At 34.9% G+C, this 26278-nt stretch overlaps 5 protein-coding genes across 13 annotated transcripts; 1 reads left to right on the top strand and 4 right to left on the bottom strand.

Annotated features, from left to right (window-relative positions):
- Window positions 1–387: 387 nt before the first annotated feature.
- On the bottom strand, window positions 388–5923 carry LOC110601201 (high mobility group B protein 15). Of its 5 annotated transcripts, none has more exons than XM_021738254.2 (7): window positions 5790–5923; window positions 4420–4666; window positions 3502–3580; window positions 2048–2210; window positions 1849–1968; window positions 1191–1591; window positions 388–1115 (listed from the first exon to the last, which is right to left on the bottom strand). In XM_021738254.2, the coding sequence occupies exons 2-7, from the start codon at window positions 4587–4589 to the stop codon at window positions 618–620; spliced, it is 1431 nt and encodes a 476-aa protein (XP_021593946.1). In that variant the 5' UTR covers window positions 4590–4666; window positions 5790–5923; the 3' UTR covers window positions 388–617. The 5 variants fall into 5 exon arrangements, with proteins under 5 accessions (XP_021593946.1, XP_021593945.1, XP_021593947.1 ...); XM_021738253.2 differs by lacking the exon at window positions 5790–5923 and adding an exon at window positions 5423–5651; XM_021738255.2 differs by lacking the exon at window positions 5790–5923 and adding an exon at window positions 4757–5407.
- A 2243-nt stretch (window positions 5924–8166) lies between these two features.
- On the bottom strand, window positions 8167–11470 carry LOC110601369 (probable myosin-binding protein 5). 2 transcript variants are annotated; one of them, XM_021738482.2, is made up of 4 exons: window positions 11316–11470; window positions 10325–11079; window positions 8688–10075; window positions 8167–8470 (listed from the first exon to the last, which is right to left on the bottom strand). In XM_021738482.2, the coding sequence occupies exons 2-4, from the start codon at window positions 11001–11003 to the stop codon at window positions 8411–8413; spliced, it is 2127 nt and encodes a 708-aa protein (XP_021594174.1). In that variant the 5' UTR covers window positions 11004–11079; window positions 11316–11470; the 3' UTR covers window positions 8167–8410. The 2 variants fall into 2 exon arrangements, with proteins under 2 accessions (XP_021594174.1, XP_021594175.1); XM_021738483.2 differs by having other exon boundaries at window positions 10370–11079.
- Window positions 11471–14479: 3009 nt separating this feature from the next.
- Window positions 14480–15873, bottom strand: LOC110601545 (myosin-binding protein 3). Its single transcript, XM_021738716.1, has 2 exons — window positions 15129–15873; window positions 14480–15084 (listed from the first exon to the last, which is right to left on the bottom strand). Exons 1-2 carry the CDS (start codon window positions 15871–15873, stop codon window positions 14480–14482), a joined length of 1350 nt encoding a protein of 449 aa, XP_021594408.1.
- Window positions 15874–20005: 4132 nt separating this feature from the next.
- LOC110600910 (receptor like protein kinase S.2) lies at window positions 20006–23039 on the top strand. Its single transcript, XM_021737830.2, has one exon. The coding sequence runs from the start codon at window positions 20341–20343 to the stop codon at window positions 22840–22842; it is 2502 nt and encodes an 833-aa protein (XP_021593522.1). The 5' UTR covers window positions 20006–20340; the 3' UTR covers window positions 22843–23039.
- Window positions 23040–23273: 234 nt separating this feature from the next.
- LOC110600835 (probable calcium-binding protein CML22) lies at window positions 23274–26278 on the bottom strand. Of its 4 annotated transcripts, none has more exons than XM_043951136.1 (5): window positions 26004–26278; window positions 24289–25926; window positions 23999–24201; window positions 23715–23889; window positions 23274–23608 (listed from the first exon to the last, which is right to left on the bottom strand). In XM_043951136.1, the coding sequence occupies exons 2-5, from the start codon at window positions 24410–24412 to the stop codon at window positions 23496–23498; spliced, it is 615 nt and encodes a 204-aa protein (XP_043807071.1). In that variant the 5' UTR covers window positions 24413–25926; window positions 26004–26278; the 3' UTR covers window positions 23274–23495. The 4 variants fall into 4 exon arrangements, with proteins under 4 accessions (XP_043807071.1, XP_021593419.1, XP_021593420.1 ...); XM_021737727.2 differs by having other exon boundaries at window positions 24289–24528; XM_021737728.2 differs by having other exon boundaries at window positions 24289–24499.

Below are 26278 nucleotides of genomic sequence, written 5' to 3'. Positions count from 1 at the left end.
GAGGAAAAACTCGGTCGGATAACGACGTTTTTAGGTATTTGCAATAACAAATAACCGCCAAACCAATTAGTTGAGGTTGAGCAAATTTCCATCCTTTGATGTTGCTACCCACCTCTACTTTTCCATGATTGGAGCTTTTCTTTTCTTTTCTTTTCCTTTTTTAAACAACTTGATTTAATAATCTATAATTCAAAAACAATTTTAATATTATTGAGTCATTCAAGCTTTGAATTTTTAACTGATAGAAAATTTAATTGCACAAGTCCTAAGCTGTGATCATGTACTGTTGAAATAATCTTGGCTCAACTCTGAATAATCAAAATAAATTAGCCATCTGCAGCTGTAGAATCTCTATTATATTTCACTGGCAATACCAAGACTAGCATTCAGAGTAGCCATTAATTCTGGAATTGTATTTGAAACATAGGTGGACAAGCAACCACAATGTTAGTTTCAACAAGTGCATAAAAATTTTCCTCCTCCCTACAAAACTGTCACAAGTCAGCCAAAACTTCTGCATCTCCCTACATTAACTAACCCTACTTTTCACAGCATTGCAGACTACAAAATAATAAAATGCGAGTTCTAGATGAACACATGAACATAAAGATTAAAACCTACGTCGTGGAGAACGAACAACATTGTTCTTCGTCGGCTACTTTTTCTGTGCCTTCTTCAACTACCATATTCTCCAGGTTTTCATCGCCGACATTGCCAACCATCTCTACCCCCTGATCTCCAATATTGCCCTCCTTACTAGATGGCTCAAAAGCTGCTGCTTCAGCTGAAGTGTTCATAATCATGTAATCATCATCAACATTAAATTGCATCCCTAGAGATGCTGCCCCATCCAAATCCTTTTCAGTTGTTTTATATTCATCTTCAGAATCACTGTTACCACAACTACTATCATTACCCATAGTTTGAGGAGAGTCCACTCCTTCAGTTTCATCAGGCTTCATCGCAGCATCCACCATATCTATATCCTGTTCAGGGAGCCATTGCTGTAGTGGAACTGCATCACTAATAACTCGTCCTGTTTTCAATCTTTCCCTGTAATTCTCCATTTCTATTCTGTATCTTTCTTTATCTTTAATAGCTTTTTCCTGATAAACCTAATTAACAAAAAGCATAATGAGTGTTAAGAGGAATTATGAGAAATGTGAAGTAGAATGAATTTTATTCCTTACTGCTTTCTCTGATTCCTTCAGCTTGTTCCATAGTTCACCAATCATCCTGCTGATCTCTCTGTCCTTCCCGAGGTAAAGAGGCTTCAGTCTCGCATGCTGCTCGGCAAAGAAAAAATTATAGCCGCTTCTGTTTGGCTTTGGATGAGCAGGATCCCTCCTTTTTATCTCATTTTTCTTTCTGCGCCGCCGCCTTTGTGTGCCTGATACAGCTACGGCATTACCAAAATTATTGGCAGAGACATTATAATGCTGTGGCACTCGGCACGATTGGTGTTGTGGTGCCTGATAAAGGACACCTTTGAGCTTCTCTGTCCCTATTGTTACAGTAACAAGATACCCACTCTCAAATTTCCCATCAATGACCCCTATTACTTGAGAAGTTCCTGATGCTGCTGCCCTGGCTGCAACAAAAATATTTTTAGAAAGGGGACAAATGCTAGCTAGAATAAAAGTAAACGCAGCAGCAAACTTTGCTGGGAATATTAGTAATTATGTGATATGAGAAGGCCACAAAACAAGCAGGTGGAAATTTATGGACATGCATCTGAAATCTACATGACAGATGTTAAGTTTTACAAAACAAATTTGTTTATTCTCCTACTTCTTCATCGATCAAAAGAAAATGATATAAAATTCAAGTGGAGAAAACGAAAGAGACCTCCACACAACTCTGCAGTGTTTGTCCCTTTTTGCGGGGATGTAGCTGCTTCATACTCGGGCGACGGCTGCACAATCACTTGTGCAGGAACCTGTGATGCAAAGGAGCTCTGCAAGGGAACTACAAAAAGATGCAATCTACTAAAAATATGACACCCATGAACATGAAAAAGTAAAGGCCGAGTGTTCAATGCACACACCAGATGAGCCAGGAGGCCCGCCCCGAGTTTTAAGGAAGTAAAGTTGCTCGTAGTGGTGAAGCAAGGAACCATAGTACTTGCGTAGAACAAAGGATGCATTTGTAGCAGTAGAAGGAAAGTTGAAAATGGTAGTCACTTCCTTCCATCTTCTCTCTCTAACAATCTGCAACTCCAAGTAAATATTGTAACCACATTACTGAACTGATCATTATTGAACTTGTTTAACAAGTAGTTTTTGCTTTGAAATATAAGCTACTTGATGCAGCAAAACTAGGATAATCTACATGGGAAGTATTGCCCTCTTGGTCTAGCAGAACTTCCTTTCATGCTCAGACATGTGCTTCTGTGATAATGTACCCCCACTGGATCGTCAACAGAAATGAAGAAAATTTAAAATTCCTATCTTGAAGCTGTTCACTCTGCTCATTGCTCACACAAAACAGCCAAAAGAAAATGGCTGCTATCAAATAACTAAATTATTCCAGTCTATGAAATTAAACCTTAGCAGATGAAATTTAGCTAATATATATATATATATATCTTTCTCATGGTTAAGACTTAAGAATTCCTGTTACCTTATTGAAGTTTTTAAAATAGAAATGTCCAATTTGTTTACAACCACCAAAAAAAGTTGATTGCCATTTTCTGGAATACAGTCAGAAAATGAGAGAATTTTGATCACAGGATCAGAGTTGCAGTTCAGAGCAAAGCTACAGAGATTTGAGCAACCGCGTTTCAAGTACATCTTGACCGTGGTTGTGCCTAGCCAAAGGTAAATTATGAAGCATGCAATTGACATTTGGCAGCAATAAAGCTGAAGGTCTGAAGACAGAAATTAGTATAAATAAAAGTTTATATTCCAAGGTCAATGAGGACTAGAGCACAATCCTATCAAGAGTAAGCACACTTGGAACTTCATATTTAATCAATTCTCAGGAGCAGATTGTTGAAAGAAAATATCACGCAGAAAGTTGGGGAAGACACATGAAACGATTGACAGGCATATGGATACACAAGTGGGAGGAAATCAGGAAATGCAGTATTCTGACATTGTCACTGCAATAAACCCTGTTAAAAGAGAGAGAGAGAGAGAGAGAGAGAGAGAGAATTCTAGAATTCCAGGGATTTTTTCATACAAGATAATGACACTATGAAGTATGAAAAGGGTGAGAGTACATAAAAGCACTTTTATAAACTTAGTTAGGACAGATCAGATTTCAGTTATCAGCCAACTTTAGAGGATCACAAATTCAAGAAGGATCACGCTAGAGCCCCACATCATTTCCAACAACAGATTGCAGATAATGTCTGTAGTTTTTAATTCCTGTTTTGCAAGAATGGTACGTTTACCAATGCAAGAAGCATCAGACACAGTTTTATACAAAGCTTATGCATAAAATGGAGCAAGGTATAAAACAACCAAGCAAAGCAACTAGTAAATATTTCAATGTTACCTTCTCAAAGCCACCGCGAGAAGTTACCTCCACAAAAAGCCGATGCAAGTCCAACTCCCTTCCCCCAATAATGGGGATCCTGCAATTGGAATGCATAATAGGTTAGAACTTGCTAATCCTCTTCTTGAAACAGAGTCCCTGTCAAAAATGGAACAGTGTTCCAAAAAATGCAACGCAGTTTAGGGGATGCACATGACAGGCAACTCTGTGAATTCCTCTACTAAAATAACAAATCAGTTCATCACCAAAACTGTCTAATTTGAAACAAAAATACTTGAAATCCCATTATTGAAGCAGAATTGGAATAAAATTAGGCAGGCCATAAACAGAGCCGGTGCGTGATTTCTTGAGATGAGCCAATCAATTGTTTGTACCATAATTGTACTATAAGTCTGAATTAAACTGCCAAGCTAGGCAAGTTTATGAACAGAGTTAATAGATGCAATATCTCACAATTAAATACTGAAACCTTTACACAAGATTTGCCAGTCACATTGCTTGCATTATTTGAGAATAAGATTCCAAAACAAGGAACACAGCCAAGTGAAGTGAATAAAAATAGATTGGGGGGGTTGGAGGAGAGAGTAATATAACAGACATTTGATCTCTTCAGCATAAATAGGGCGCCCAAATTTGCAAATAGGTAACCAATCACGTTTCACTAAATAGGTTATTTAAAAAAAAAAAAAAAAGAATCAAAATATCCTTTCTTTTTCCCCGCACAAAGAAGGCATTGCCCCTCAGCAAACCTATATTTTGGTTTACAAACGAGATTTAAAAAAAATTATTATTTTTTGTTTCAAACCCAATAAATTGGTACCCTAGGTTTAAAATAGCAGGATCCTTCCATTTAATATACAAAAATCTCTAGAACGTAGAGGCTTATAATAGACATGTAAAGAAAGAGATGAAGCTTACATGAACTTGGTTCCCATAGAAGCGTGGAGCTTCTCCAAGGTAGCCATGAAAAGCTTAGGGCTGGCAGCAACATCCTCATATCTTGCAAGAGGTGCTGGGTATTGAAGATAGGTCATAACTGGTTCTTTCATAGGCGCTGGACTCTGCTTGGCACAAGAAGTTGAAGCCATTGCCGACTCGTTTTCACCAACCCCACTCCCCTATTCAACCATCAAAGTCCCTGCTTATACTCGCTCCTTCCACTGGGCTATAGACAAATACAAAAGGAATGAAACAAATCAAGAAAAAAGTGTTCAGAATCAGCAAATAGTTAAAAAAAATTGCAGATAGAACTAACTGCATGGAAAAAGGAAGACATGAAAACTGCGGGGCTTATCCAAGACAGAGAAGAAATACTTCTTCGAAAGACTTACTTTCGTGAATAATAAAAAGCTAAAGAGAAGCCAAATATCAAACAGATGGTGACAAACCCATATGAGAAAAAGTTGAGTGAGGTTTATTGAACAAACTAAAAGGTAACCATTAAAATCGTACTGCAGATTGCAGTTAATTGTCAGCAACTTTTTTTAAAAAAAATTGATGTTTATCCACAAGCTAAGTTTGTCTATTAACTGCTGTAACAAGGGAAAGATTCAATGTCCAAGAAAAGCAAATGGTACATTAAAGCTGTCATAGCTATGAATTCTTCCGGAGTCCTACATATGTAAAAGCGATCAAAGCCAAGTTTCAGTCCTTTCAAACAGACAGCACTCTGCAATAAGAACCCAGAAATGCTAAATAAGTGTCTCTTTTCTCCCTCTTATAGCACAGTCGCAGGCCTATTAATCCCTATATAAGCAGCAGCTATTTCCTTGTCTGACATTCTAAAAATATCCTGACATCCAAAGGGGACAGCAATTTTGCATAGAGGCAATCTCAATTATGTATACTGCAACTTTTCTCATTTCTTCCATTGTCTTATACATATCTGACAGTGTTCCAGAGTTAAAGATATGGAAGATACCATGGTGAGGATTTTGTGGGGCAGACGTCCATCAATCAAAAGCCTCAATATAAACCCAACCCAAGAAGAACCGATGACCCACCTCCTTGAAATTTCTTTCGAACGGAGGACAAATATAAAACGATAGGGAAACAGAAAATAAGAATTGCCCTCATTAGAAATATAAAAAATACAAAATTTAACTATTAATTACTGTCATTAATATGTTTGTGGTTTTGTCTCTGAGAAAAATATAAAATATCTATGTATATATAGAGAGAATGGAAACCCAGGAGCAGGAATGACAGATATCAGAGTTTAAAATAAGAAAAATACATTAAAAAAAATATTTGAATAAGAGAGGAAGAAAAAAAAAAAAAAGACTTACCCACAGTGAGATAGGCAGAAATTGAGCATGCAAAATGAAATGATAATATAGAAGCAGCTTAAGAATAAAACCCTTATTAATAAACAAAAATGGAGAGGTTATACATTAAAAAAAAAAACTATGTATTTATTTTCTCTGCGTTTCTATTTTGATAATTTTTGTATGGTGATGAAAAGTAGTGGAGAAGAATAAACAACCAAAAATACATCAAAGATATTAAAAATACAGATTTACCCTCATTCTTGGCTCTTTTTCGAAATACTAAAATGGCAATTTTGGGATTCCATATGCATTTAATAAGGGTGGAATGCCATATCAAATCGAATGTGCTAAAAATGGAAGATAATCATACTGAAAATATAATATAATAAAATATATCTCCAAAAAATATTATCATATAATAATATAAATAAATTATAAAAAATATTTATTATTATGATTTTTCAGTCAGATATTATTATTGTTAATGGTGAAGATGGATATATAAAATATATATATAAGAATTTAATTTGATGATAAATTTATTTATATATATGTTTAAAAGATAAAGAGGAGAATAAACTTTGATTATTAAGAGATTCACAACCATATTTAATTAATTCATCAAGTGAGTGATAGGGAATGCAATTGAAAAATCTGAGATTTAATATCTCAATTTCTTATTTTTTTTTTTAAAAAAATATATATTTTAGATATGGGTGCCGTAACCGTAGCTTCCTTAATAGTATTTAATGAAGGTGATTAAGGCATTTAAGCACTTTAAAATTATAGAATAATTCCCAACAGATTCCATATTTCTCTCTCCCTTTCCAAGAAAACAGTCATATCCTTAGTTTAGGTTTCCGTTGATATTTGTGATTGGAATTCCAAAAATTTTATTTTCAATTTATTTTTTTAAATATATTTTAGATAATGTTAAAAAAAATTAAATTTGTGTTATTTTAAAAAATTTTAATTAAACAATACATCAAAATTAAATTTTTAAAGATTTTTAATGGATATATTTCAAATGACACTTTTTCAACATTAATTCAACAAATAATATTGATTCCACGCCGGATCATTAACCAATTTTTTAAAAACATATTATATTCGTGTTATAATATTTTTCCTTTTATATATATATTTTTAAAAATTATAAATCAATTTGAAAATTTCAAAACATTGATTATTAATTTTTATATATAATTTTATTAATTTTTAAGTCATTTAATATTAATATATGAAAAAAAATTAAAACAAATTGTTATAAATATTTTATAATTAAGGTCATTATTTAATTTTATTAATTTGAGTGTATAAACTTTAAATGATATATTATGAAAAAAAATATTATTTTTAAAATTTAAACGCGTCTTCAATAGCTCTTTTTGTTTCTTAAAAATAATTTTTTATTACTTTTAAATTACAGGTCACTTTTATTTTTTTTAAGATAATAATGTATGGATTAGTATATTAATATATCTCTATAAAATATACATTATTTTCTTTTATTTTAAAAATAACTTAGCAATCAAACAAAATGAGTAGATGATATATTATGAAAATAATATAAAATTTATTAATTTAATTACAATATTTATATATTATTAACATAGTGATATTTTAAAATTCAAAAAATAAAATTTTCAGTATAAAAATTTAAAAAATAGAATTTTTGTATGAAAGTGAGCTTAACATGGAAAGATTACATCTTCTCCTTTTATTTCTTTTTTCTTTTTTTCTAGTGACGTGTAATTGCTCTCTTGTTACAATGTCATTTGTTTTTGTTTTTTAAGTCCGTATGTATGGACGTGCTAGTGTATTTCTTTCTGCCAGGCGGCTGATCCTTGTCTCTCAAGCTTGTATGTAAGAATGTGTCAGCGTATCCTTTTCTGCCAGGCGGTCATTTAATTTTTTCGTCATGTCAGCATGCTAGGCTATTTTTTATTGGACCCGAGTGCATGGTTGATTCAGCATGCTTTACATTACTAATATTGGATCGGTCTGCTCGAGAATAACTTGATGGATTTTGAGTCTATATTCTTTTTTATGGTTCAGTCTCACTCCCTGCTGTAAGAAGTTCAGCGATTATCACGTGACATATGTGAAAGTAATTATAGGGTTATATTCATAGAGCTTAAAAAAAAAATTACATTGAGTGACAGTAAAATCATTAAATTATAAAGAATGAATAATTATAAAGATTGAAGCAGACATGTCTTTACATTGTCAAAATAAGATCAGCAAGTCTCTAAGTTGCAGAAATCTTCTATAAATTGTTTAAAGTTTTACTTGAAGGACTATATATATCTGAAATAGCACAAGCTTTACAACCATCCAATTATCCAAACTATGGAAGAAATTTTCCAGGCGAGATTGAACTAACCTCAAAAAATCAAACAAAAGACTCGAAGCCATTCATCTTTATTCAACTGCAATCCCAAGAGAGGAAACAAAAGTGTATTTTGTTGCAGAAATTTACTTAAAAATACATGCAACTTCTCAAATGGCGGCTACAAGGCTGATAGGGATGCAAAACTGCATCTCTACAGTAAGAACAATGCAACTGCTCCACATTACGGTTACCTCTTGCATATAAGCCCAAGTTCTTCACTATGTTCAACGATAAAGCAAATTGTTCAAGTGCTTTTATGCACTTCTAAAGAAATACTCTGCCAGCGCCTTTTCTTTGACATAATCTGAAAATATGAAGCTTCTTGATCAGCAATAACAATTGAAGAAATAAGGTGCACCACAATTCCACAAGCATCCTAAAGACAATTGTATATGTCAAATATTCAGATAGATAGGCTTAGAAACCAACTTCGTCTCACCAGTGTCTGAGACTTCTAAGAATTGGTTTTAATGGAGGAAAAGCGAGGACAATTACAGTAAAAGAATCAATAAACACCAGACCTGGCAGGATGGAGGAGGCAATGAAACCTGGCGAGCAGACTCCCTTAATTGTTGAATCTCTCGAAGTTGGCTCACAATTTTCTCCAAAAGTTGCAACTGAATTGTTTCTTTTTCTCTATACTCCATAGTTAAGTTGAGCTTTCCTCTGCCCTCTTGTACAACCCTTAGCCTTTCCCATAGCCTTCCAACTTCAGTGTCAATTTTTAACCTCTCGTAATCAACTGCAGACATGGAATTTCTCCGAAAAGCAGAAGCCAAGGGTTTTCTTAGTGAGCAATCCACAGATGGCAGTCCGCTAGTTATGCCTGAGCAACTTTTGCTGGTGTCCTGCTCAGTTTGTGAACTGCTAATTGCTGGACTATCACATGATTTTGGGATGTCTATGGTAGTTTTTACAGACATTTCTTCACTTCCAGTCCCTCTGACTTCACCACACGTATTAAATTTATCATCAATCGTGTGAACATCATGAATATGAGAATCCATGTTTAACATTGCGTTGCACGGATCTTGGTCATGCATCTTTGAATCATCAGAATTGTATGGAATAATATGCTCAGTTTCATCACAAGTCTGAATTATCTCTGATGCCAATGTTCCACTTGTACTAATGACATCACTTTGTTGCTGCACTTCCCCAACAGGGACAACAGTTTTCTCATATCCTTCTGCAGTTGACAGGTCAAATTGAAATTGGATCTCTTTTTCCTGAGGAAATACTTCATTTAACATTGGGATTGGTAATTCCTCCCCTAAAGCCAGAATATGATAAACATTTTCCTTCTCACAAATGCATTCACCAATCTTCTGCGGCATCCGCAAGGAATCCTCATCTGAATATTGCATTGTAGAAGCCCTTTTCCCACGTGAGGTTCCAGTGTCTTGTGCATCATAATGCAGATGCTCACTTCCAAACATCATTTGCCTGTAGGCTTCAACTTCCTTCTGTAAGAAATGCTTTTCCCTTTCCCCTCTTAGTAGAATCTCTTTAACAATGTTCATTTCTTCAAAATCATAGGCAGATTTTGCCTCTATCATCCTTTGATATTGCCTAGCTTCCATTTCTATTGATGCCTTCTCCTCTTGTAGCCGCAGAATCATTGCCAGGGCCTCTTCTGCAGCAGTAGCAGCAGCACTCCTTTCTTTCTCAAGTTCAAGGTACAAAGCATCACGAGCTGAATGCTCTGCTTCTAGTGCTTGTTCCAAGACTCTAATTGCATTTTTTTCATAGGGACCAAAGTGAAGCTCCTCTTTTGCATTAAGCTTCAAATCACTTTCAGGTGATGCTACCTTCTCTGTTGGTTTCTTTTCATTTGCAGGTTCATTTGATTCAAAATCAGGGGACTCCCTCCCCAACAAACCAAATTCCATTGAAGAGTCTCTGCCATCTAAAATCACATGACCATGCAAATTAGAAGCAGCATCAACTACGCAGAAATAATATTACAACGTGCGTACCCAGTCAAAACATTTTTCCAAAAGACATGCAGAGCTTTCTTAAGTAAAACTCAAATTTGAATGCTCACTTATCAAAAGAAGCAGTCCATCTAGGGAAGACACGAAGTTCTTCCACAGGACATTTATCTTCTGAAAGTGGTACAAACTTTAAATTCAAAATTAAAATTCGAGAATCATACCAAATTGCCAATTCATACTAGAAAAAGATCTCTTCATGGCATTACCATCAGAACTATCAGGAACCATGCTGCCTTCATTACTCGCATTCACAATTTTACTGACACTGGCAGGAGACTGATGAAGAGTTTGTGCATCCCACTTAAAAGGATTATATGATGAAACAGAAGATGACCTCCCAGCGTCAGTAGCACAACGCCTAAGATCATGTCTAATCTTGTGACTCAAACGCCCCTTCCCCTTCCCCTTGATATCAAAACTCTCTTCTTTGTCATCCCTTGCTTGCATCACGGCACTCCCAACAAACACTTCATTCTTCTCCTGCAATGAGCTAGTCGATGCTTCTTCGTCTAATCCAAAAAATCTATCTTCAGAATTTGTCAGATACAGGTTTCTGTCCCATGATGAATCAAAAGGGAACTTGCTCTTAACAGAGAATTGAACAGAGGATATTGTTTCTGATGGGCAATCTACAAGCGCTGTTTGCCAGAAGTTATCACTATTGGGGTCATCAAAAATTCCATTGCAAGAGCATGGCAGAGACAATCCAAATAGACCCAGAAATTTTGAGGCAGAATAAGCGAGAGTTGATGCACAAAGGAGAAGATACACAATGAAGAGATCAAGAAATGCACCCACTAGCCCGCTAAACGTCCATGATTGCGTCTCATGACACGGCATTTTTCCAGAAACAATTCTTCAATAGTCCGCAGACTAATCAAACAAACCGGTTTACCGTCCGATTGAGGAAAAAAAACTGAAGAAAAGCAAAGAGGATAATATGTTAAGTTGACAATATGCCATTAAACTTTTTCACTGAATAATCCAATAGGAAAATTATGGGAAAAGGAGAGAGAGAGAGAGAGAGAGGGAGGATCACTTCCATTTAAACTTCGTTCCCTTCACCGACTTCATTTTGCTTCAGTTTCTTAGCAACCAAACAATAACAAAATGAGAAACTAACCATGAGCATGGTTTTACAAGTTAACTCACCGAGTTGCAACTGAGTGGACTCAATCATGAATCACCTTTGGATCATCGGCCTACGAGTAGCTGTACCTGCTAAGAAGCTTCGTTTCACAGAAATGGACGAAGTTGCTCCCTTTCCAATGAAGAGGTTATTAATCCATACCTCTCGAGTTGGCTATATTCCGATGTAGATACGACGCCGTTAGCCGAGACTTTTGAACATGGTAGAGATCTGTCGACATATTTATATGTAGAATGAAAATAAATAGCTAATTAATAATTATTTCGAACGATTAGTGCTATTTTAAACATAAAATTATCATAAATATATTATTTTTCTTTACTAGCTTTTTTTATTAAATCGTATGTTGGAGTAGGCTTATAATTATTTTATATAATTTTATATAAATACTTTAATATATAATATAATATATTCTAGTATATTAATTTTTAATTATCAATTAATTTAAAAAATTTAACTTTATTTAAGCCAAACAAAATAATATACAAAAAAAATTCATATATTTATGCCATTAATTTTTTATTTTTACTTATATTTTTAATAAAATTCTATTTATTAAAATTTTATTTTTAATCATGATTATATTAAAATTTTTAATTTAAATTATAAAATTATAATTTTTAAATTTATTATAATTATAATTAATTTTTTAAAAAATTATCCATTTTAATACAAAATTCTAAAATTTTATATTTAATTATAATTATAACTACAACTTTCAATTAAACTTAAACTTTTTAATTTTTCTTATAATTATAACTGACTCTTAAAATTTTTTATCAATTTTAAATTAATAAAAGTGTCATGCACTATTTATTTATCATTTTTAAATATCAATTAAATTTATATGAATAATTATTTAATTTTAATTAATTATATATTCTAAAAATACTTAAATTTTTATTATTTTAATTCTTAATTTAAAATTTAAAATTTTTAATTTAGAAATAGTTAAATTTAAAAATTTATTAAAAATAAATATTTCATATTTAAATTAAGTATTAAAACAATAAAAAATAAGTGTCTTTAAAATATGTGATTAATTAAGTTAAATAATTATTTACAAAAATTTAATTAATATTTTAAAAAAATAAATAAGTAACGCATATTATATCATCCTTACACTAATTTAAATTTAATTAAAATTATTTTAAAAATTAATTATAATTAAAAAAATAAAAAAATTTTAAATATAATCTTAAAATTTTTTTAATATAACCATGATTAAATCTAAAACAAATCATCTTAAAAATTAATTATAATCGTAATAAATGATAAAATTAATTTATCATTAAAAATTATGAATTTTGAATGTAATTATAATTAAATGTAAATTTTTGACATTTTATGTTGAAAAAACCTAGCTCCAATATAATATTCATTATTAGTTAATAATAATAATAATAAAATTAAATAATTATATAAATAACAGTTACATTATCAGTTACCGTGTAACTAAAGGCGAAAACTGGCCGGTAATCGATGAATAAAGCCTCATAATGAAATTAACACCGGCGCACTTTTCAAGGAAACGTCATACTTTTGTTCGTTATTGATGGAAGTACCGATTTGAACCTTCTGCACGTGTGAGAGGATGGAAACGTCTGCTGTTATCTCATGCACCGATACACGTAGTGCATTATATTAATGTATTTTGAGAGTACTTTAATTTTTTTTTTTTGAATTATTTTAATTTTAAATTTTTTATATAAATGAAAGTGTGAGAATGTATAATTATTTGTGATATATTTTGTCATTATTAATTTAATTTTATTACTAAATTGGAGTTTATTCATTTATTTAAATTAATTAACAAAATAAAATCTATTTTATTAAAATTGCTATAAAAACTTCATTTCATCAACATTGAACTTAGATGGCATTTTTTTTTGAAATTTTGAATTTTGAGTTATGTGAAATTGACATTAACTGATTGGGATTTTTTTTTTTTTATGTAAACAACTAGTGTTTGTTGGACAAGCCTTCCATGCATTTGGAAACCAGCCCATTTAGAAATACAATGGATGTTAAATTATTGGTCTCGTTTACAAAGAAATATATTGGTGACTTCTGATTGGATTGATGTATAAATATCTTAGTTCGAGTAAGAATTTGTTAGACTCTACCAGATTCCTAAATTCTCTTGCAATGATTTGTCAAGTGCAAGTGCAACACATGCTTAAATAGGAAACTTGGCAAGGCAAGTTACAATTCATTCCCTATGAATTTGAAAATTAGACATCGCCTTCTTATTTCAGACAATAACCTCACCAACACAACAAATATTATCTCCACTGGATATACGTCAGACCTGTCAATACATAGCCAAATGACTTCATCATAAGTTCATTGTTCAATTCATAGCTACAACACAATTCTGTCAGAGCTTGAAGGCAGAGCCATGAGAATTCTCTCCAACGCCTTTTCTTTGACATAACCTCGACAATTAATACAAGCCTTTTGTGAAAATCAACAATATTAGCAAATATACAAAGATCAAATTAGAATCAGATTTTTAAATACATTAGATGTGAGAGGAGGCAATGAGGCCCCCGGCAGCCTTTCCAGGTTCTGTAAACTGCCGAGTCTCCCGAAGCTGACAATTAATATCCTCCAGAATTTGTAGCTGAATTTTCTCTTTTTCCTTGTTCCCTTTAGTGAATTGTAGCTTCTCCCTACCGTGTTGAACAAATTTCAGCTTTTCTCTGAGCCAACTAATTTCATTGTCAATTTTAAACCTTTCAGCATCAAATGCAGACATTGATTTTCTTCGCATATCAGAATGTAAGGATCTGCTTCTTGAACTGCAAGTTGGTGGTAATCCAATGGGAATGTTAGGATTTTTTAAGGTAGCAGCAGCATTCATCGAAAGCTGCTTATTTTTGTCTTTCATGACCTTCTTATACACACTGGATTGATCATCAATGGCATCAAAGTCATGATAGCACTTGCACTTTCTTTATGATCAATTGCTTTCTGATGCATATTATGCGGTGGAGAAATCGTCGACTGCATTAACTTTGGAGTTGAATTTATTTTTTGTGCTTTCCTTTCCTCGTCAGGATTCTTTTCAGGCTTCTGACGCCTTGGAATGTTCACTTGATTTGAATAATATCCGCTAGATCTTTTAGTTGGCAATTCCTTCTCCTCCTTGCAAATGGAGTCACTAATCGGCTGTGGCCGCATCAGCAATGAATCTTCGTTGCTTGAATATTATTTCCCCCTTCGTAGCTGCTATTCCATAAATTTCAGCATCCAACTGCTCATTCCCAGATATCATTTGCCTGTAGGCTTCAACTTCCTTCTCCAGGTAATATTTTTCCTTCTCTCTCCTTGCTATAATCTCTTTGAGAACGCTCATTTCTTCAGCATCATATGCACATTTCTCTTCCATGATCCTCTGGCATTGTATTGCTTCCATTTGTATCGATGCTTTCTCCTCTTGTAGACGCAATATCATCGACATGGCCTCATCTGCAGCAGTAGCAGCAGCACTTCTCTCTTTCTCTAGTTCAATGTAAAGGACAGCCCTAGCAGAATGATCTTCTTCCAGTGCTTGTGTCAAGAGTCTTATTATACTCTTTGCATTGGAATCTGAACCTTGATCCAAATGTGAATTGAACTCATCAGCAGTTGATGGATTTTCTTGTGTGGGTTCATTCTCATCTACAGATTCATTTAATTCAAAACCATGGGAAAACTTTCTCTTCGAACCAATGTGCACCGAGGTTTCCTTTACATCCAAAATGTCGCAAGAATTCACATTACAGGCTGCATCAGCATATGAAAAAATAATGAAAAATAAGCCAACAAACAATGAGAATTGTCAAGCACCTTGTAAGCCAACAAACAAAAGCCATCACCTGATTCGCCTTCAAAGTTAGCAGGACGCTTACCGTCTTCATCCTCTAATTTACTGATTCTTGCAGGAGCTGATTTTGGAGTTTCTGCATTCGACCATAATGATTTATACGATGAAACCCAGGGTATCTTCCGGCCATTGCGATGAAAAGAGACTTTTCTGCGGCGTCTGAGGCCACTTCTTGATCTGTGGCGAGTAATCCACTTCCCTTTCGACTCATATCTCCCTTCTTTCACATCCGGCAAGTTCATTGCACCCATCACAAAACTTTTGTCTTTCATCTCAGCCAAATCTGCTCCTGTTACATTGTCTGTCCTCCGCTCTATAGAAGATACACTTGAGACCTCACCCTCCGATCCAAAACCCTCATGTGTGTCAGTTCCCTTGTTGGAATTCCACTGCAAATCGTTCCCTATCGAACCGAAAGGGAACTTGCTTTTCACAGATGATCGAACAGAGAAAATTTTCTGTGAAGCGTGATCAACTAATCGTCTTTGCAGGCAGTTATTGTCGGTATTGTCAGGAATTGCAAAGAAGCTATTGTAAGGGCAAGGTAAGTTCAGTCCAAACAAGGCTAGAAATTTGGAGGCGAAATAAGCAAGAGTTGATGCGTAAAGGAGAAGGAAGGCAATGGAAAGATCAAGAAATGCACCCACTACGTCACTAAATTTCCATATACGAACGGCGTGGCAAGGCATTTTTCCTCTCTGAAAATGTGTTTTTCTTTTTTTTTTTCTTGCTTATGAAATGGATACTAATGAACTAATCCTCTGTTTGGTTGCTGAGAAAGGGTAGGGAACTTTGGGAAAAAAAATTAAAAAAAAAAAGAAAAAGAAAAAGAAAAAAGAAAAGCTAAGGGAACCAACAATTGCCATGAATAGCCATGGTATCTGTAATCTAACTATCACCCCTAGTTTGGTTACAAATTCGGCGATTTTCGGGCAGGAGGTACGTGGATAGAGCACAATGCAAAAGGCCGAAGACACAGCCCATTCAATGTAAAAGGCCCACAAATGTGAAAGATACAAAGAAAATATGAACTCCTATATCTCATGATGTGAAAATATAATATTTTTTGAAATAAAATTTATTTTTAAAAAATAAAAATTATAAATTATTTCATAAAAATTTATTTAAATTATTTTGTTACAAATAAATTTTATTTCTCAAATGAAACCTTAGAAGATGCATTGTCTGTCATCAATCATCCTAAACAAATCCAAATATGCAGGCTGAAAATGATGCACTTGAATCCAAATTGAAAAGATAAATAAAGTGAAGATAAGAAAATTAAAGTCATACAATATTAAAAAAGGTGAAAATTTCACACTAGTTGCGGCCAAAATTATGTTGTTTTTGGATAAAGTCCAGATCACAGTTGTAGACAAGTTCAAAATTTTTAATTAATTGAGTTATTTGTTTTTTTCACCTTTATTAGCGGGACTAGATAGATTCAATTTTCTAATTTATTTATACTCATAAACAGATTACCATGCCTTAGGCCAGACTTTTCCTAGATCTAGAAATTGAAAAGCCATTGCCTTTTTTTTTTAAATTTCTTTTTCAATTTTTTTTTTTAATTAAATGTCAACATCTCCTTTTACATAATCAATAGATCCCTTTATTCATTCAAATCAATAGATCTCTTCAACTACAATTACATATTTCCAATCTAATAAAATATACGAGAAAATTCCAAAATAATGATAATTTTAATATAGAATATATAAGTTTCTTAAGCTTATATGTAATACTTTTAAATTTTATCAGCAGATGAAAATATATTTACTGAAAAAAATAATACTATGATGTAATGGTGTATTAAAAAAATATAATATTTTACTTTATTAGAGTTTTTGTATGACTAATATATAGTGATGACCGCTGGATTTTTTCACCCCGGATCAGGGGTTTGACCACAGCCAAAGGCCCATAACGTAGTGGCCCACGCACCTGATATGCACAACAAACCTGGCTCATTCAACCTTCAAGGCCGGGCTCAACCAAGCCTCTTCTCTCAGATTGGCCCAGTCCGCGACCAGCAGGCCCTCTCCTCTCAGACTCAGCGTCCGGCCCGACTCTCGGCCCAGTCTAGTATCCAGAGCCATACTCAGACAGCCTAGCAGATCCGCTCGAGCGTACGCACGAGGAGAATCAGAGGCCGTTACGCATGGACCAGGCGGCTGATACTCTCGTACGCCCGAATCTGTATGTCAGAGACGCGTGTCCCAATCATGGAGAGGACTTTACACGTCACCAGCAAGTATAGCGAAATGGATAAAAGGGGAATCCCCTCCCCAAAAAGTTTAAGTTTATTTTTCAATACCAAAACCCTTGTAAAACTCTATTCTATTGGATCTCAAATCATCATATAGTAATATTAAATTATATAATTATTTTTAAAGAAAATGCTTAATTTTCAATCCACTTACCAAATAAAAAAAATAGTAAAAAATATATAAATTATTTGCTGTCAAACAAATCAGAGTAGATAACTAAGGTAGGAACTTAAAAAAAAAAAATTATTGATTTAGAAATTTGATATCTTTTATTTTTGAATTGTTGAAAATTTCATGGTTGGAGATCTTCATTGTGGTTGTTGGTCAACTTGAAACTGCATTATACTGATGTGGAGCAGAATTAATTTATATTCCACAGCTATAATTAAGTATATTCTAAATAATTTGTTGAATAATTGACTAAATTTAATATTATAGGTGATATGTTAAATTAAATAATTAAAATTTAAATTGTTTATGATTTTTTTTCAATTATATTTTAAATGCATAAATAACAAATTATTAATAAAAGTATAGAACCATTCAGTTTATTCATATTCTCATATTCCTCTCCTCTTAAAAATCCACATAATTATTGTTATATTATTATTTAAGTTAATACATTTAAATTATTTTATATTATAATTATGTTCTGATATCTAAAAACAATTGAGTATATAAGAGTGTATAAGTATTTTTTGAGAGAATAATATATTTCTCTTTATTCTCTTTTTTATTTTACAGTTACGTATAACCGTTACTTTATTACAATATCATCTGTTATTGTCATGCAGATTCATACATACAAATGTATTTATTTACCTATTATTGTCAGACGGCTATTTAATTCTCTTTCAGCGCGTATGCTCATAGGGTTGTGGTGCAGTCAGGCCTGCCTTTCTACCTCGTCTCATTACGCGAGTTAGACTCTTCTCTTATAGGTCCAAGCCTTAGACCAGTCCGGCCTACTTTAGTTACGGGCTAGACGACGCACTGGACTCTTATAAATTTTGAATTTATTTTTTTCTTCAGAATTCGATTTCAGTCCAAATATTAAAAATTCGGCCATCATTAATAATAAATAAATTTATTATAAATGGATAAAATCCCTCGTTTTATTATGAGGCTTGAAATGAGCAGATATTATGCTATAGCTAAGTAGACTCCATAGACTTTCAAAAATTCAAAATTTCTGGCAGTTAATGTAAATAAAGTATATGAGCAACATAGCATTCAGTCCTGTATTAGTTTCATTAATTCCAGACAGCAAATGCCAGTGTCTTAAGTGATTCTTTTACAAACTTAGACTTTTGCTCCATTTTAGCAGCTGAATTAACGGCTAGATATTTTAGTAACTAGAATAGGATCATAACCTGAGTATAATCTATTGTGGCCAAATTTTCAAATGTTTTTGGTTTTCAATTCTCCCTCCTAGACAAAAAATTGAAATCCCATTGAATTCCTCAAAAGTCACAGGGACAGAAGGGGACTTCCTGCATTTAATAGTCACTGAAGCAGAAGTAGGCAACCTACCTTGAAAGTAAACTCTTCCTTTTACATTCCTAATAAACAAACATCATCCTGAAAGCTACGTGCCAACAATCCCCTGCTCAGATTTTTTTTTTTTTGTTTTCACCACCACACAATGCCAAATCCAGGACACCAGGGTCCCACCCTGCCCCAGCTGTGCCAAAAATGACTTTAAACCACAACCCATATCACTGATTGCGCCTCTGGTTTTGCCCCAGCTGTGCAAAATGAATTCATCAGGTGACTTCCATCTGTCTTGATGGATACATGTATGAATTCATTTTGCACTTCCTATTAATTACCGAGTGAACAAGGCTTTATTTGGTTTGGTTATTTTTCTGAGAAACTCAGAAATTTGAACTTGTTAGGAGTTTGAAATTCTTTAGTTGAGTTATCTCCAATCAAGCAAGGCCGAAGAAACATGTTTGTGGAATCCTTGATGGTTATTAATTTAATGAGAGTTGAAGTGGAAGAATCTCTTATCCAAAAGTGCTGGTTTGGGTGCTTTTATTCAAACCTTGAATCACATTTCAGCATTTGTGATTTTGCGCCGTTTATCAAATCACTAAGGCACTGGCTGAGGTGGTAGTGTGATTGTGAAAGCTTTTGGTGTTAATCCCCTTTCAGATTTCCAAATTCTTCTGTGAGTATTGATAGCTTACAAAGAATTTGAACTCACAATTACGTGTGGAAAAGCTGGTCCCCCAATGAGTTGCCACACAAGATAGAGCCGTGTGCTAAATTTGAATTACAAGAAATTTCTATCTAATCATAACATGAAATTAATTTCTGGGATGATGCCAAGTGTGTAAAAGCTCACTTTTAAATCAAAATAAAAATTTGATCAATCAGTTCAATTGGCAATTTAACTTCCGCATATAATCCCTGCCTGCCTCAGCATTTAACTTCATATGGACTTCTTTCAATTATCTGCAACCTAATCCCATTAATTGCATCTCAACCACACTAATAGCAATCCACCAAACCCACTTCAATTATTCTTTTAAAAAAAAAACCCACTTCTTTAGAAGTTCAATTCATACAATATTCAGCAGTAAACTACAGAAAATTCAGAATCTGAAGTTCTGAAATTTTTTTTTAATAGAAAAAAAAAATACTGGTGAGAACCTTACTACTTGGGCGGTTGGTGGAATAAAATTCAACCATGCAACCTCACCGTTGAATAAATACACACCTTTAAAAGGTTATTTTTCTTATTTATTGTTTTTTTATGGGCTTAGCATGGTCCTCTATATTGCTCCTTCAAAAGGCACCAAGCTTCATTCGCACAAGTAAAACTTCCAATAAAGTATCCTTCATTCAATGCCTTTCTAGCCATTCCCTGGCTCCATTGCCATGAAGCTCAACCGCCTTTGCATCATCTTGCCGGCTGGCTTGGATGAAATAGCACCACATGACCACCCCCAGGTCCCTCCAACTCCACCTGCCAAAGAAGAGGTCAAAAAACATCATCACCGTGGTGGCTGCGGGAGTCAAGTTCTAGCTTTCTTCGGTGATTCACTACGCCGGTTGTATGACTCGAAATGGGTTGGCTGTTGTCAGCCAGAGAAACCAAAAAAACAACAGTTTGGTGCGTTTCACGACCTTGAGGGGATCCAACTGTCTGAGAAGGTTGGTGGTGACAATCCCAGGATTTTCAGTTATACGGAGCTTTTCATTGGTTCTAATGGGTTTAGTGAAGATGAGATTCTTGGAAGTGGAGGTTTTGGCAAAGTTTATAAAGCAGTTTTACCTAGTGATGGTACTGTGGTTGCTGTGAAATGCTTGACTGAGAAAGGCGAACAGTTTGAGAAGACTTTTGAAGCTGAGTTAGTTGCAGTGGCACACCTACGACACAGAAACCTCGTCAGGCTAAGAGGATGGTGCGTTCACGAAGAGCAGTTGCTTCTGGTTTATGACTACATGCCCAACCGTAGCCTTGACAGGGTGCTTTTCAGAAGGCCAGAAAACCTGACAGCGGCACCTCTTGATTGGGAGAGGAGAAGGAAAATAATTGGTGGCCTGGCAGCTGCATTACATTATCTCCACGAACAACTGGAGACTCAGATCATTCACAGGGATGTAAAGACAAGTAACGTGATGCTTGACTCTAATTATAATGCTCGACTTGGTGACTTTGGATTGGCACGTTGGCTGGAACATGAACTTGAGTACAAAACCAGGACGCCTTCAATGAGAAACCAACAATTTCGCTTGGCAGAGTCAACAAGAATTGGTGGCACTATTGGTTATTTGCCACCTGAGAGCTTCCGGAGAAGAAGTGTTGCTACTGCAAAATCTGACGTCTTCAGCTTTGGAATTGTTGTGTTAGAGGTGGTGTCCGGGAGACGGGCTGTGGATCTCACATACTCAGATGAGCAGATCATTTTGCTTGACTGGATCAGGAGGCTATCCGACGAGGGGAAGCCTTTACAAGCAGGGGACCATAGGCTCCCAGATGGGTCATATGCGCTCTCTGATATGGAACGATTGATTCATCTCGGGCTCCTCTGCACACTCCACAACCCACAACTTCGGCCTAACATGAAATGGATTGTTGAACTACTTTCTGGAAATATTTCAGGCAAATTGCCATCTCTTCCTTCATTTCAGTCCCATCCTCGATACATATCCTTATCCTCCTCTTCTAATACTAGCACTAGCAACACCAACACACCCACTTCCACCACCTCCACAGCCAGCTCCAACACTACAGTCACATCCACTTCTTCAACCTTTGTCACAGCCATCGGAGAAACTATATATGCAACTGCAGAATTCGGAACCTGTGATTTTAGTCCTTCTGACAACGTAAGTCGTCGAGGAAGCAAGCACTTCATGGTAGAAACTCCAAAGGAAATATCTTACAAGGAAATTATTTCTGCTACAAACAATTTCGCTGACTCACACAGGGTATCAGAGGTGGATTTTGGAACTGCCTACCATGGCATCCTCGATGATGGGTATCAAGTTTTAGTGAAGAGGCTTGGCATGACAAAATGCCCTGCAATCAGAACACGATTTTCATCTGAACTCCAAAATTTAGCCAAGCTCCGCCATCGGAATCTAATACAACTACGTGGATGGTGCACCGAGCAAGGAGAGATGCTTGTTGTCTATGATTATTCAGCAAATCGTCTCCTCGGTCACCTCCTTTTCCATCATGATAATAGAGTTGGTCATTCTATCCTCCGATGGCATCACCGATACAACATCGTCAAGTCACTTGCTTCTGCCATTCTTTATCTTCATGAGGAATGGGATGAACAAGTTATCCACAGAAACATCACCTCTTCTTCTGTCATTCTTGATTCAGACATGAACCCACGACTCGGTAACTTCGCCCTTGCAGAATTCTTGACGAGAAATGACCATGCCCATAAAGCAGCCAGCAAAGGAAATAAATCAGTGCGTGGGATTTTTGGTTACATGTCACCAGAGTACGTAGAATCTGGTGAAGCAACTCCAATGGCTGATGTCTATAGCTTTGGTGTAGTGGTGCTTGAAGTTGTCACTGGACAGATGGCAGTAGACTTCCGGCGACCTGAGGTTCTAGTGGTGAGTAGAGTTCAAGAGTTTGAGGCACAGAAAAGACCATTGGAGGACCTCGTTGACATAAGATTGAACTGTGAGTATGACCATAGGGAATTGATGAGGCTTATTAAATTGGGAATTGCATGCACTAGATCCAACCCAAAATTAAGACCAAGCATGAGGCAGACAGTAAGCATTCTTGATGGCAATGACCAGTTCTTCATGGCAGCAAAGCAAAAGAAGGAAAGCAGAGAGGAATGGAAACAAAAGAATGCTTCTTCCTTGTCATTGATTAAGGGAATCCAAGCTCTAGGAATTCAATGAGCAAACAGATGAAGACTGCTAGGTCTTTCAGACAATTAAAAGTTCTTTTGTTCTTTTTGATCTTCTATTTTTGCAACATCTACTCTAAATATAGATGCTTTTCACAATAGATTTGTGTTTTTGAATACATCAACTCTACTAGTACTTCACTTTTTAATGTACAAAATTCATCTGTATATATATATAGCATCATCTACAATTCATCTGTGCATATATCATCATCATCTACACACACACACACACACACACACAAAAAGCAGCACTTTTGAGAGATGCTTGCTTAGTTTCTTCCATCAAAATGCAAAGAAATTTGATTCTACTTGCAAACAGGACTCACCTCCATGCACAATTCGTCAAATATTATTTAAACAGTATAAAAAGAACAGAATCAAGAAAAGAAAAGAAAAAGTGCTCCACTGCGGGCAACCCTCTTTCGCAAGGAAGAACTGAAATAATGTAACTATTTATCAAAGTTGATTCATAGGTTTGAAACATGAAGCATTTGAAAGGAACCATAAAATACATGAACATGAAAAGTAATAACAGTTCTGAATATGAGACATGAATTTTTTTTTTTCTTCAGGTATTTACATGAAAGTTTGCTCAGCCTCATGTTGGAGTATTTCCATCACAGAATTTTCCTGCACTTAGCTTTAACTTTCCATTATAGGAATTTCCTCATCAGCATCAATCCCAACCCAGTTTATTAAAGCAAAGAGGAACTCCCGGAAGCTCACCTTCCCATTCCTGTCCCAATCCATTTCCCCTGCATTTGTTCACAGGAATCGCCAGAAGATTATTAAAATAACTTACTGGTTACTATCACTACACAATAAGATGAAGAATAATGGCATGTAAAAAAGATTTAATACTGAATCGAGATTTGGAGATGTGCGCAGGTGATTTCTCCCAAGGAGATTCCTCATCCAAAGCTTTGAGCACATCTTTCTTGTTCAGCTTTCCATCACCATTCTTGTCAAGAAATAAGAATGCTTCAACTAATGTATCAAATGTGGCCTCAAGCTCTGGTGAACCCATTTTTGATGTCTGAAAGAAATCCACAAGCCATCAAATTTATGGAACAGCACTTCAAACAGTTAATCCCTTCAATACCAGAAAGACTAAATAAGCCAAAGTTTGAGTTTATCCTGGATACATTATGAGGAGAGGAAGGACGTTCCATTAGGAGATAGATGAGGCACAGAAGAACAATGAACTCATTGAATTGTATCCCCTGACTTCCATCAATATCACAGGAACTAAACAGATCCTCAACCTCCTGTTCTTTCAGATTGAGTTGTAGTTTCTGTAAGCATCTCTTGAGCTCCTCGCGGTCAATAGCACCATTTGCATCTTCATCTATCAGATGGGATTAATGAGAGTAGCTATGCAATATATCCACCACAATATCTCAGTCTACAGAAAAGAAACCATGTTGAAACTCACCATACTGTTCAAATACGCCTTTGATGTTTTTCAGACCCTCTTTGAACCGAGGAAATCTCAAGATTATGCTATTAATAGATTTAAAATTTGAATGCCCTGATGAACTTCTCTTTACTTCAATCATCTTCTTTTCAAGCTTTGCATCCAACCTCTTGTATTTGTTTTGTGAACCACAATGGGAAAACAAAGATCTTATGTTGGATGACAATGACTTCAGAGAAGGGCAAGAGTGAGATGTGCCTTAAAAAGGACACAAGGATGAATCAAATATAGGTTCAGCAACAGAAAGACATATATGTAGATACATTGTTCTATGACATAGTAAATTTGGCCTATTAGCATATCCTAATTAGAGGATCTATGCAAGCAAATATCTTTACTTCTAATGTTTGTAATAAATATGATACTGGAAAATTCTTTACAACTATTTAAGTATTTTGTAGGATATCTTCCATTAAGCCTAGCATTCCTCTCAAACAGTTCAATGATCTCAGAGTGCTGAAGAATCTAGACCAACAACAATAGCAACACCTAAGCCTTAATCCAAACTAGGAGAATCCAGCTATATGTTCATACACGAGGATATTGTCTAATTAATCTAGCATTACTTCTTGAGTCCTCCAATGTTCTTAGAGTGCTTTAGAATTAACCAAAAGAATCCAACTTCTAACAGCAACTTTTGCATCTCATAATGAACAAGGAAATGCCAACAAACAGAGAATTCCTTCCTTGAAAACGTTCCCTTATTCATACATGCGGATATTATCTAATCAATTAGCATTAGCTCTCATGTACTTCAGTACTCTACCCAAGAATTAACCTGTGGAAAAAGAAAATGAAGTAATACGCAACAAAAAGATAAATCTCTCTTTGAGCTCCCTCTTGTTCAGTTGTTCTTTCCAGAACCAAAATGTAAACCTGCAAGGAAATAATCCGTGGCATAACGTGTAAAATTTGGACAATCAATTCTGTTGCCTATATTCTAAGTATACCCCTCTAAATTCATGGTTTATTGTTCATCAACGGGGGATTAATCTCATATAACTAGTTAAGGAGAAATTTTGCAGTTTGATACATGTAACTGAAAAGGCTTTTTAACAGTCCACCATAGTCATAATGCTGCCATGGTTTCTTTAAAATGTTGGGTTAAATGCAAGGAATTGAGAAATGTAATTTCTCTTCCTCTTCTCTGTTTAATGTCCAAACATGAGAAATAAGGGAAATCAAATTTATTCTCTTTCCTTTTCTCCCCGTTTCCCTCAATCCAAACAAAGGGTATTGAGCAATTGCAATAAAACCACTAATCCTCTGAAATAGGAGAACGTCTGGTGGCTCTAATCAAATGACATACGAGAAATACCATTCCAGAAGTTTCACCAGATTCCCCAGATGAATAAACATATGTTGCTAATTTAAAAACATGAAGCAGATAATTAGATAACCTTTTACCAAAGATGGGGAAAACAGAAAAAAATAAAAAAAGTATCGGAACTGATGAAGAACAGCTGAACATAAGTTATTACAGGGGCTGAACTTAAATAGTAAAGGTTGAAGCTTCATGGTTATCTTCTATACCCAGAAGCTTTCAGGCATTTGTTCACATTCTTTTTGAATGCCCAACCATGGGTTTCATAGAAGCTGGTTAATTCAACAAAATAATAAGAAAAGGGATAAAGTATGAAGTTAGAAAAGGGAAATGAGATAGAGAGACACACCCAGTGAATCTTTCATAGCTGTTAGTGAGAGAGAAGCAGCAGCTGGTTGTTCCAAGAAAGCAAAAGAAGTCACGACTCACGAGTACAAGATATTATAGGAAATGGGAAAAATCCCTAATCAAATGCCCACAAAGCAGAGGAAAAAAAGGGTCAAAAAACGAGCAAATTGGGGTTCTCTAAGGTGGATATGCCATTATGGCTTTGGGAGTTCTCAAGTGGAGTGGAGATGCCATTAGGTAATTCAATCTCTCTTTCTCTCTCTAATATTTCAGTAT

Source organism: Manihot esculenta, chromosome 15 (genome assembly GCF_001659605.2).
Source record: "Manihot esculenta cultivar AM560-2 chromosome 15, M.esculenta_v8, whole genome shotgun sequence".
In the NCBI taxonomy this organism is placed as follows: domain Eukaryota; kingdom Viridiplantae; phylum Streptophyta; class Magnoliopsida; order Malpighiales; family Euphorbiaceae; genus Manihot; species Manihot esculenta.
This window is presented reverse-complemented; position numbering and strand designations above follow the sequence as displayed.

What these genes read in the sequence shown, in the direction of transcription:
- LOC110600910 (XM_021737830.2), top strand. Translation starts at nt 20,341, where the DNA reads ATGAAGCTCAACCGCCTTTGCATCATCTTGCCGGCTGGCTTGGATGAA.
- LOC110601369 (XM_021738482.2), bottom strand. Translation starts at nt 11,003, where the DNA reads ATGCCGTGTCATGAGACGCAATCATGGACGTTTAGCGGGCTAGTGGGT. An exon ending in TAGTATGAATTGGCAATTTG is followed by an intron (nt 10,076 to 10,324) that starts GTATGATTCTCG and finishes ATGTGATTTTAG; the next exon opens with ATGGCAGAGACTCTTCAATG. An exon ending in TGCCTCCTCCATCCTGCCAG is followed by an intron (nt 8,471 to 8,687) that starts GTCTGGTGTTTA and finishes TCATATTTTCAG; the next exon opens with ATTATGTCAAAGAAAAGGCG.
- LOC110601201 (XM_021738254.2), bottom strand. Translation starts at nt 4,589, where the DNA reads ATGGCTTCAACTTCTTGTGCCAAGCAGAGTCCAGCGCCTATGAAAGAA. An exon ending in CGGGCCTCCTGGCTCATCTG is followed by an intron (nt 1,969 to 2,047) that starts GTGTGTGCATTG and finishes ATCTTTTTGTAG; the next exon opens with TTCCCTTGCAGAGCTCCTTT. An exon ending in CACTGCAGAGTTGTGTGGAG is followed by an intron (nt 1,592 to 1,848) that starts GTCTCTTTCGTT and finishes TTTTTGTTGCAG; the next exon opens with CCAGGGCAGCAGCATCAGGA.
- LOC110601545 (XM_021738716.1), bottom strand. Translation starts at nt 15,873, where the DNA reads ATGCCTTGCCACGCCGTTCGTATATGGAAATTTAGTGACGTAGTGGGT. An exon ending in GGTGCTTGACAATTCTCATT is followed by an intron (nt 15,085 to 15,128) that starts GTTTGTTGGCTT and finishes ATGCTGATGCAG; the next exon opens with CCTGTAATGTGAATTCTTGC.
- LOC110600835 (XM_021737727.2), bottom strand. An exon ending in AGGCGTATTTGAACAGTATG is followed by an intron (nt 24,202 to 24,288) that starts GTGAGTTTCAAC and finishes CCCATCTGATAG; the next exon opens with ATGAAGATGCAAATGGTGCT. An exon ending in GTCCTTCCTCTCCTCATAAT is followed by an intron (nt 23,890 to 23,998) that starts GTATCCAGGATA and finishes GATTTCTTTCAG; the next exon opens with ACATCAAAAATGGGTTCACC.